This window comes from Quercus lobata, chromosome 5 (genome assembly GCF_001633185.2).
Source record: "Quercus lobata isolate SW786 chromosome 5, ValleyOak3.0 Primary Assembly, whole genome shotgun sequence".
NCBI classification, from domain to species: Eukaryota; Viridiplantae; Streptophyta; class Magnoliopsida; order Fagales; family Fagaceae; genus Quercus; species Quercus lobata.
This window is the reverse complement of record NC_044908.1, coordinates 75,541,142-75,552,915: the sequence shown is the minus strand read 5'-3', so window position 1 is coordinate 75,552,915 and position 11,774 is coordinate 75,541,142. Positions and strand designations below refer to the sequence as shown.

At 33.7% G+C, this 11,774-nt stretch overlaps 2 protein-coding genes and 1 long non-coding RNA gene across 3 annotated transcripts; all 3 read left to right on the top strand.

Annotated features, from left to right (window-relative positions):
- The first annotated feature begins 3,334 nt into the window (after positions 1-3,334).
- LOC115989144 lies at positions 3,335-4,085 on the top strand. Its single transcript, XR_004091820.1, has 2 exons — positions 3,335-3,443; positions 3,555-4,085. It is a non-coding gene; the product is annotated as an uncharacterized LOC115989144 (long non-coding RNA).
- A 205-nt stretch (positions 4,086-4,290) lies between these two features.
- LOC115991140 lies at positions 4,291-6,445 on the top strand. Its single transcript, XM_031114883.1, has 5 exons — positions 4,291-4,303; positions 4,723-4,930; positions 5,016-5,279; positions 5,413-5,500; positions 5,604-6,445. Exons 1-5 carry the CDS (start codon positions 4,291-4,293, stop codon positions 5,907-5,909), a joined length of 879 nt encoding a protein of 292 aa, XP_030970743.1. The 3' UTR covers positions 5,910-6,445.
- Positions 6,446-6,703: 258 nt separating this feature from the next.
- On the top strand, positions 6,704-9,069 carry LOC115991139. The gene is made up of 6 exons (XM_031114882.1): positions 6,704-6,970; positions 7,071-7,230; positions 7,357-7,598; positions 7,679-7,900; positions 8,430-8,708; positions 8,964-9,069. Exons 1-6 carry the CDS (start codon positions 6,704-6,706, stop codon positions 9,018-9,020), a joined length of 1,227 nt encoding a protein of 408 aa, XP_030970742.1. The 3' UTR covers positions 9,021-9,069.
- The last annotated feature ends 2,705 nt before the right edge of the window (positions 9,070-11,774 follow it).

Below are 11,774 nucleotides of genomic sequence, written 5' to 3'. Positions count from 1 at the left end.
ATATTCAAAACCATGCCAACAGCGTTAGTGGTTGGGCGAACCCTGATTTGATTTTCCTTCGTAATGGGTATTCATGGAAGGACTCAATTCAAAATGTTGTATATGATGTCAAGGTCCAAAATTCAAAATTTTAAATTTGAAGGAACAAAATCAAAATGACCCAAAGTTAAAGGATACATTTGCAATTTGATTTTAAAAAGGCAGAAAATAATTGTTGCTCAATATATTTCAAATCAATTATCTATCGAAATATTTCCAAAAATATAAAAATTTATCTTTCAAAATAGAACTAGACATTATTTTAGAATTTGAAAATCATTTATGATTGATTATGTACTAAATTTTATAATTTCTCTTTCAATGTATGAAATCTATGAGTCCTTATCATCCTTTTGGAAAAATTCAGAAAGAAAATAGGATTATGAATAAAACATATATTTACTTTGGACCTACTATCACCCCATCAAATTTTTGAAGGGAAAAAAAAAAAAATTAAACTAATAAAAGAAGGAAGCAAGACATGCATATAGAAGAGAAAGAAACTAACTTTGAATAAAAAGAGCAATATTTTTTCATAGGATTCTAGCCTCTTTTTTCTCAATTTGTCCTTAGTTTTTTACTTATTTGTAAATTTTTATAATTAAAAAATCGACTTTTAGTAGCAAAAAACACCAAAAACGTTGATTTAAATAAATAAAAAAAATATTAATGAAAGGCCACATGACATGGACCAACTAACCATTCAATTATGAGAAATGCTACGTTTACAGCATTTTCTCAATACTTTCACATAATGTTTTGATCTACAATTTCAATTTTTCCGTGTTTCAACAATAGTAAGTATATTGTTCCACGGAACTAAGGTTAAGTAATTTAAGTTGTAGATTCAAATTTAAACCAATAATAACTTACCACTTATGATTTGTTATGAAAATGTTGCAGATATAGAACTTTTCTTCAAATATTTTGGTATCCTTTGCCTATCGTAATTTGTAAGTGTGTCCCATTATAACACACTCACGTCACGACAAATAGTATGAACATTACCATCACATTTACCTTGAATATTTGTTTGAATAACCTTTTTTAGGCTAACAATTTATCCATAAATAAATAAATAAAATTGCTAGCCGCATCTTGCTGCACAAACTCGTGCACAATCCTTGCCTTCACCATGTTCAAACTTGAAATTAATGTGTATCTAGTCTAGGTAAGATGTCCCCCTCCCTATCTTCTAGAAATTTTTGTACATTAAACAGAATAGCATCCGGTTCCCATCTTTGTCAATCTTCACCATGGTGAAATAATAGAAACAGTAGGTTCATTTTTACAGAAGGAGCTGTTGAAGACTGACCACTTGGAACCACTTTACCAACAGAGAGTACAGGTTGTCTTGGTGGTGAAAGTTCCATTGATTCACTTCCTAGAAGAGCCACCACCGTGGACATGGTAGGCCTGTGTGCAGGATCATCGTATGCGCACAAAAGTCCGATTTGAAAGAGTCTTTTGACTTCCAATTGCTGGCTTGATTCCGTCAACAAATTAAGGGTGCACAATTTCCAAATCATTTTCTTCATTCCATAGTCTCCATGCCTGTTTAATTGTTTAAACAGTAATGTTTTATAGAAATTTTTGTCTCCCAATTGAGATTATACGTAGGAAAATTGTCAATTCAAGAGGATAAAGAAATGTCCATATGCAAGGAGTGTTGGGGCATGCTGTGCAAGGTAGAAGCCATTATTGCTTTTCATACTAATAATTTTGAGCAAGATCACACCAAAGCTAAAAGCAACTAATTTTACAGAGAGTAGTCCCTCCATTGCGTATATTGGAGCCATGTATCCACTGTTTTGTGTGCCGAAATTATTGTTATTATTATAATCTATAAGAAAACAGCTTGATAATATACACACACACACACACACACACACACACACACACAAAAGATCCTTGCACAAATCTAATATCACTACAACAAAATGTATTTTTAGTGACGAAAATTAGTGAGGAAATATTTTTCGTCACTAAAAATACAGCTTTAGTGACGAAATATGAATTTCATCACTAATAATGAAAAAAATTATAACATTTAGTGACGAAAAATAAATTTCGTCACTATTATGATCTGAAAAATGGGCGCCAATAGAGGGAAATTTTGGCGCAAATTTAATTAATCTATAGTGACGAAATATTTCGTCACTAAAAGTTGAAATTTTTAGTGATGAAATATTTCATCACTGTAGGTATTACTATGAATAGTATTAATGACGAAAATCCTTTCGTCACTATAAGGAAGAATTAGTGACAAAAAATATTCGTCACTAAAAATAATAATAGTTGTGCACTTATATGTTTTTAGTGACGAAATCATAATTCGTCACTAAAAGTATAATTTAGTGACGAAATATGAATTTCGTCTCTAAAAATCTTCACAAAGCCCAGTCTTTAGTGATGAAACTGGAATTCGTCACTAAAGACTTCAAAGCCCAATTTCAATACCCAGCATATCCACCAAAATTTTTTAGAGTTTTTTTTTTCAACAGAGCCACAAACTCTCTTCAAAGCATATTTTGGTAAAAAAAAACTCTAAAGTTTTTAGAGTTTAAACAAATAAAATAAATAAATCACACCGCATTACTAAAAAAAAAAAAAAAACTCTTATAAAGTTCACTGTGACACTTTTTAGTGCTACAAAAACTAAAGTTGCCATATTGAAAGTCAAAAACCGTAAGAACACACCATATTTCAGTCAAAAAAGAAAAAAACAGAGAGCCAAACCGTTGCGATTAAGCTTAAGACCCACCGTCGCCGTTGAGCTCCCACCGTCGCGATTAAGCTTAGCCGTCGCCGATGAAGCTCAAACCGTCGCCGATGAAGCTCAAAGCGTCGTTGATGAAGCTCCGTTAAGAGCCAACCGTTGCCGATTAAGCTCAACGGCGACCCTTTGCATTCCTTCGAACCGGCGACCATTCGGCTTCCCGGCGACGCTTCGCATTCCTTTAAACCGGTGACCCTTCGCCTTCCTTCGAATCGGTGACCATTCGACTTCCCGGTGACGCTTCGCATTCCTTTGAACCGGCGACCCTTCGCCTTCCTTTGAATCGGTGACCATTCGACTTCCCGGCGACCCTTCGCATTCCTTTGAACCGGCGACCATTCGACTTCCCGGCGACCATTAGACTTCCCGGCGACGCTTCGCATTCCTTTGAACCGGCGACGCTTCACATTCCTTCGAATCGGCGACCATTCGCCTTCCTGGAGATCGTTCTCCTTCACAGCACTCTCTCCTTTCTCGGCGATTCGAATGTGAGTTTCATTTTCCACATTCAATCTTTCATTGAGTAAAAGACTGATTGAGCATATTGAGTATTGTATTGTATCTTGTGTGTATTGTATTTGTCTGCATATTGAGTAAAAGACTGAATGAGCATTCTTTTGTCATTGTCTTATTATGTAGAGTTACAATCTTAGCAAATAATAGGCGTGTAGTTGTTGAAGTCAAACTTCTAAGCTTGAATTTAAAAGATCTCCAATGGTAGAATTTTATAAACGAGCTCGTTTCTGGCTTTTAAGAATGAGAAAAGACTATTCTATGAAAACAAGAAAGGAATTAATGTACAGGACCACCTAAAAGATGAAGTGGGCACTACAACTATAAAAAAAATATAGTTATTATATAACCTATATAGATTAAAGGCTTTAATGGCTTTAATGGTCTTGTTACTGTGTGTTGACAATACAATAGTGCAGCCAAATAATAAATTGTGTGAGTTCATGTGCTCTGGCAAAAGGAAATTGGGCCACATATCATATATAGTGTTGTTTGTTTGGCCAAAACTACTTAGACAGAACTCGATAAAACTATATATGACTAGATGATTTATTGTATCAATTTCCTTTTTGCTTTATATGTAAGTGTTCTTTTTATTTTCAATTTCTTTTGTAAGTGATATTTCTCTTTATGGTATACCCACCAGGAACTAGTAGTAACTATTTTAGTAAATGGCCACAGTTTCTGGTTTAGTATACAGGTTTGCATGTTTTTGTAATTATTGTTGTTTATGCCATTCTTAATGTAGTAGTTATACTTGTATCAACTAATTGTCATAAACTAATTGTTGTTTATTTATAAATTGCTTTTTTAGATGAATTGTGTAAATGCGTGTGTGATGATATCTTCATATTGAGTTCATTTGACTAAAATTGCTTGCGAATGTGCCTATGGCCGTGGATAACCTTATTTGTTTTGGAGTTGGTGGGTGAGGTGGTTTAAGTTGCAGCTATGAGCCTATGAGGGAGCAAGGTAGATAAAGGCAATCGTATTTTATGCATTGTGATTTTTTGATTAATTAAAAGTTAAACTTTCTTTTATCTCCAACTCTCTTTCTCTTTGGTGGCTAAAGAAATTGTGAGGAACAAGGTGAAGAACACAAGTTAACTTTGGATTTTTTTTGAAAGTTGTAAACTTAGCTTGAGCAAAGTAAGTATATTTTAGTTAAAAATTTATAAGCATTATAGTTGTGATGTTGAAAATTTGGTCTGTGGTGGGTTGTTGTGTTGGAGCAAGGGTGGCTTGCATGGTGTTATAAGGTGGTTTAAATTCATATTAGGAGTGTTTTTAATTTCTTGCAAATGTGAATGAAACTTGTTGATTAGTAGCAATTGTGTTCTTTTATTCAATTTCAATACTTATAAGCATTAGTATTGTATTGTTTGAGCTAGGCAGTTTCTTCCAAGACTTATGCTCAAGGACCCTAAAGCGGAGTGAATTGGAGAAACTAGAAGAACGTATAGTTCTTATACTATGCAAGCTTGAGAGGTTCTTTCCTCCAGCATTCTTTGATGTTATGGTCCACCTTACTGTTCACTTGCCTCGAGAAGCAATTCTAGGAGGCCCGGTACAATATCGGTGGATGTACCCTATTGAAAGGTAATTAGATCTTTTGATGCATCCATCAATTGCATTTTTCTCATGTGGAATAAAATCACATATCGTGCGTATTTTTTCCTCGTAGGTATCTTGGAAAATTGAAAAGGTACGTTTCAAACCGAGCTCGACCAGAAGGTTCGATTGCAGAGGCTTACATTCTCAAAGAATGTATTAACAACTGGTCTTTGTATATTGATGGGATTGAAACTGTGCATAATCGAAGAGAAAGAAATGAAGATTTAGGTGAATCTAGCGAAGGATTGATAGTTTTTTCACAGACTGCCCGACCTACAGGTGGTAGGCGGAATTATGGCAACTTGTCTCGTGCATTGCTTGATACTGCTCATTGGTACTTATTGTACAATAGTCCTGAGCTAGAGCCTTATTTAAAGTATGTGATTTCATATGCATGTATTGTTTAATCAAGTTTTGAATATTATCTGCAATGCTTAGCTGAAAAAAAATCACCTTATTTTTAACAGTGAACACAAAAGCACATTGCATAATCCTACTGGAGAAATCATAACTCAAATCCAACGACAAGAGTTTCCCAACTGGTTCAGAGAACGTGTAAGACATTTGAAATTTAATCACACACTAATAAAAATTAAACATTTTAAAGTTTCTTCATTACTTATTACTAATTAATATCACTTGTTGTATGTCATTATAGATGAATAGATTGAAAGTTAACGAGTCACCAGAAGCTACTAAACAGTTATGGTCATTAGCAAATGGTCCTAAGCCGCATGTGAAGGAGTACACAGTTTGTATGGTCAATGGTGCAAAGTTCCATACAAGAGACCTAGACAATCGTCGTGTAACCCAAAACAGTGGTGTATGTACTGAAGGGGATATTGAGGGAGAAATGCACGACTTCTATGGTCATGTGTGCAAAATTTGGGAATTGGAGTATATGTTTCGCCATAAAGTTGTTTTGTTCCAGTGTGATTGGTACAATACTGGTACCAATGGTTGAAGGCGAACGATAAGAACCAATGCACACTGCACAAGCATTGATGTTACAAGTCGGTGGTATGAAAATGACCCTTTTATACTTCCTAGTCAAGCGAGACAAGTTTTTTACCTTCAAGATACCAAATTGGGTGAACCTTGGAAAATTGTGCAATCCATCCAATAAAGGAGAGTGTTTGATGTCCCGGAAGTCGGGGGTGGAGAATCCAATAATAATACAGAAGATAGTGATGCATTCCAACAAGAAGCTATTGTTGATGTTGTCTCTATCAATGTTGAGGATAATATTATTGACTATTGTATGGGTGATGTTGAAACTGAGATTGTTCTTGAAGGTGGAACTTCAAGAGATGCTAATGAAAATGAAGAGCATGACATACCTGATGTTGATCTTGATATGGATTATGATATGTAGAATTCATAACAATTTTCTTAAATGTTATGTGCTTGTCTTAAAGTTTTATGCTTGTTTAAGTAACAATTGTTTTGTACTTATCTTGAACTTGATATGGATATTGATGTGGTTATTTGTTGTGTTAAGTTAGTAGTAATTGTGTTCAAATTTAGCACTTATGAATTGCTTGATATGAATAATGGTGTAGACTATGATATGTAAAGTTAGTAGTAATTGTCATTGAAATGTTTTGTACTTATCTTGAACTTGATATGGACATTGATGTGGTCATTTGTTGTGTTGAGTTAGTAGTAATTATATTCAAATTTTGTACTTGTGAATTGCTTGATGTTAAGTTAGTAGCAATTGTACTTATCTTTCATGTCAATACGTAGTTTCAAAAAATGCCCAAAAAGGCCAAATACACTCGTAATATACCGAGGTATGAGATAGCAAGATTGGATAGAGTGAGGCAAAACCAAGAGATAATTGATGCTTTGGGATTGAAGCACATCTCAACTTCTCTAAAAGATTCTGCTCAGTCCAATTGTGCAAAAGGGAAAAGAAGTAGAGCTAGTATTGTGGTAGATGATGATTATGTACCACCTATTGGTGACAGTGACAATGACAATGACAATGGCAATGAGTCATCTAATTCTGTAATCCATAAGGTATAATAGATGTTCCATAGGGTACAATAGATGATAATAACTTTATTGTTCTATTGCTTGTAATGACTTTGTTGTTCCATTATATGTATGTTTCTTACAGATGGCACCAGGACGACTTACACGCTCGCGAGGTGAGGCATCTATCCCGGTGGTTCGATCTACGGTCCAATCTACGGAAACACCTCTTGAAGCAAATCCTCCCGCCCAAAGTTCTTCTAGTGCGGAGGCGCAAACTACCGGCACATTAACTAGCATGACTGGTAATTACATAGAATATACTTAATTACAACTGCACTCTATTTTTACTATTGAGATTATACTTGACTTAATTTAGTTATAATGTACATGAAATATATAATTTTTTAACATTAATAATGTTTAAATAGGATCTGCTAGCAGAACTACCCGTGGAGCAACACGTGGTATAGCAGTACGGGCACTTGTTGAAAAAAGTGGTAAGCTGCCAGTACGTATAGCTGCAGAGTATGATGCTCCTGTTGGGAAGAATGCGTGCAAGCTTGTCAATCACGTTGGCGTACAAGTGCGAAGTATTTTGTCCAGTTACAATGTGAAAAATTGGAAAAATGTTGATGCTGCTACTAGAGATGTAGTGCTTCAAAATATCGCGGTAAATTTACATTGATAATGTCTAACTCGTCTAATTCATATAATAATATTTTTATAATATATATACACTTCATTTTACAGGATCAGTTTGAGCTAGAAGGAGATTCCAATTTGGTAACGAAAACATTAAATACAAAATGTGGAAGATTATTGAGTTCCAACTCCCACAAGTTGCATCAGGCTTATAAAAAGCTCAAACAATCTCATGGTGCTGACTATGCAAGAAGCCACCCGCAAATGAATGCCACGGAGAAGCAATGGACTGAACTCATTGATGAGAGATGGACCAATGAGGATTGGCTGGTAAATTATTTATGTGTATATTATTATTATCCAATGTTTACTATATTATGTTGTCAACTGATTAGATTAATATTTTGATGAAGTAAATTATATTGCTTTATTCATAATCTAATAAATAACTTAAATATTGTTTATTAGAAAAAATCAAGAAAGAACTCTGAAAATAGGAATAAAACTAAAGGCAAACATAGATGTGGGACAAAGGCACTTGCTGTTAAGGTTGATGAGGAGGTGCGTATTTTTTCATTTTTTTAATCCTTAGTATATTGCATGTTGTGACTAATTAAGTATATTTATCTAACATTTGAATGTTAATTAATTAGACAAATAATAATGATGGTCAAGTTCCTGAATTGGCGAAAATCTTCAAAGATGTTCATTTCAATCCAAATACAAATATGTGGATACACCCTAATGATGAAGCAACATATGTATGTCTATCATTCCATCTCTATCATGTTTGTAAAGCTATAACATATATAGTATTAATGTTGTGATTGTTTGTTTCTTTCTCTCTTTTAAATGATAGGAAAATATTCTCAAAGTGCAAGCGGATCATTGTCAAGATCCTGATGCTATTCCCCTTACACAAGAGGAGATTTCAAACTTGGTGTTTAAGAACAAGTCTGGTATTGTAAAAGGACTTGGCATGAGACCTTCCTCTTCTCTAGTAACCACCGCCTCCTTTAATTCATCGGTGGAGTATATCCAACGGTTAGAAAATGAGATAATTGAGCTCAAAGAGGCAAGAGTTAGAGATCAAGAGGAGCGAGCTAAGGACCAAGATGCACGAACTAAACAAGATGAGGTCCAAAAGAATATTCTTAACTTTTTAAGGAGCAAAGGTTATGATGATGCTCTTACTTATGAGGGTGGTTCAACTTCAAGTTAAAACACTTTTTGGTTAGTATTTTATTTGCTTTCTACAATTTATACATTAGGAGTTGTGATTTTAATTTATTGGTGTGGTTACTCTTAATGCATTATTAGAAATATTTCTTATAACATAGTTAATGTTTTTACTTTACGGTTTTAACGAATTATTGTTTTTATATTTGTGCAGATTTCTTATTGGTGGCTTTTAGGGGATTTACTTTTGGCATTACTTGAAGACATATGAGAACATCTTCCGTTAGTTCTAAAATAGGGTTTAGGTAGAGTTATTGTATGTATTGTATGGAAGAAGTTTGAATTAGATACTTATTTTATTTTTTACTTGTGGAATGTATGGATCTTTTTTTATAAATGTGTTGTTGAAATAAATGTGTTATTGAAATAAATGTGTTATTTAAATGTGAGGTTTTAATAATGTAATGACAGGTTACAGGTTAATATCAAAACCATGAAAAAAATAAAAACAGAAAATAAGTTTTAATGACAAATTTTTTCGTCACAAATATAGCACCAAAAAATTGTTTTAGTGACGAAAATTTCGTCACTAAATATGTCAAAATTTTGTAAGAAATGGTTTTAGTGACGAAAATTTTCGTCACTATATGTGCTTGGATTTTCTTAAAAATAGTTTTAGTGACGAATTTTTTCGTCACTATATGTACCCGAACATAGTTTTAGTGACGAAATTATTCGTCACTAAATATGATTTAGTAAACTAAAGTGTTTTTAGTGACGAAATATTTTCGTCACTGAATAGTGTTTTTAGTGAGGAAAACATTTAGTGACGAAATGTTTTCGTCACTAAAAGTTTTTTTAAAAAAAATCAAATCGAACTTTTAGTGACGAAATTTTTCGTCACTAGGACTTTTAGTGACGGGGCTACAGTGACGAAATGAGTTTCGTCACTAAAAGTCCAATTTCGTCACTAAAAGTCCTTATTGACGAAAAACTGGACTTTTAGTGACGAATTTTTTCGTCACTAAAAATACATTTTGTTGTAGTGTATTTTGTCAACCATGTCATGGTTCAACAACACATTGCTAGGCTTCAGGTCCCTATGAATGAATTTAATCCAGGGGACCTCATGAAGATATAGAAGTCTTTTGGCTAGGAAGCACGAACACTTCATTTAAGGTGTCATATCCATATCGGACATGGAACAAGTTTGGGACACTTTTGGATGTGTGTTCCAGCTGTGTCCTTTCTTTTTTCTTTTCTTTTTTAAAATTTCTGGATATGGCCAGGACACTTATCATTTATTTCTTTTTGGTTTCAATCTTGAATAATTACATACTTATCTTTTGTTTATTCTTTTGGATCCTATTTGTTGGTTTGTATTCTAGTTTCTAAAATAAAAATAAAATATATTTAATAATTAATTAATTTGCATATCCTCGCTGTATTGTGTTCTAATTTTTCAAAATTTTTTGTGTCGTAGTATCTTACTCGTGTCCGTGTCCATGCTTCCTATACCTCTGGAAATTGCGCCAATAATGCCATAGCATGTCTTCCAATCAGGTTACAAGCTTCTTTTTTAATCTAAAATTAAGTATTAGAGGAATGTTTAGTGCAAGAAATCATGTGTAAAATTAATTAAGTCATAATTAAAATCATGGGTTTTTTCTCAAAGCAATAATGCTAAATACACAACAAATTTCATGGCTTTTCTCATAACTTGTTAAGGTGGCAAACTGTGATTAGTGCAATATCACTTTCACATGGGATCAACATTGTCATTCACAATATGCCATCTTCACATTAACCCAAGCATGCTATATACTCACTACTTGTTATGAATCTCTTAGACAAGTGGCATATAAATTTTTTTTTTTTTTTTTATGCATAAAATTTAAGATGGAATTTGAATTATTTTCATTTAGCCTTCCACCTCATATAATATATATATATATATATATATATATATATATATATACTAGTCGCTAACCCGTGCGATGCACGGGATTCTTTAAAAAAAAAAAAAAAAACAATATTGCAATTATCATCTCCATAAAAATACATACATGCCAAAAGATTAATACCACTACCATAGGTCCATTGGCAATGAAGTTATTTTCATAGTTACATATATACTATGAATAAACAAATAAACAAATTGCAATAATGATCGCAATCTTATTTTCATAATAAATAAATAGAATATAGTTACTAATGTCAAATTCTTTTGCTATGACTCAAAAAGAGTAGAGAAAGAATATAATACAACAAATCTGCATTATATAGAAGAGTACATCATATATTTATTCAACATAAAACATTGAGTTTTATAAATCTTCTTTGCTTGCTCACATTCCCCACCACGTCTCTTGTGCTAAGACACCATAGATATTGCTTTTTCAAAATCATGAATAGACTTTGCCAATAAAGCCTTCTCCATGTCAAACCCTTTTGAAAGTTCAAAAATGTGTATAAACACCCTTGAACGTTTAGACCCCCAAATTACAACTTAACCAATTCAAGCAATATGTCAAACAACAGGTGTGCGGAAACTTAACATAAGCTATAATATGGAATTGGTTAAAAACTATCTAAGCCAAAACAAAACACAATCTACAGCAGATAATAAAAAGGCAAAGATATAAAGGAAGGAAGATGCAAACACAAAGACAACACGCGATGTGTTATCGAAGAGGAAACCGAAGCCCTCGGCGTAAAACCTCTCCGCCGCCCTCCAAGCGATAAACAATCCACTAGAAAATACAGTTGGGATACATGGACAGCAATAGACCCTCCAAGCCTAATCTACCCAGTGCACCTAAGCCCTCCAAACTTCTTGCTCCAACGAGGTTGCGCCGAACCTTTTTCTTTTCTAGCTTCCCGGATTCCGCTACTAGACCGTAGCATCAACCAATGAAGATTGGTTCCTTCCTAACTGCTTCCCAGAAATCCAAACAGCTGTCTCACAGTGATGATGATGGTGAGAACCAGGTTTGGTATAATGCCTCTCAAGGATTTGACAATG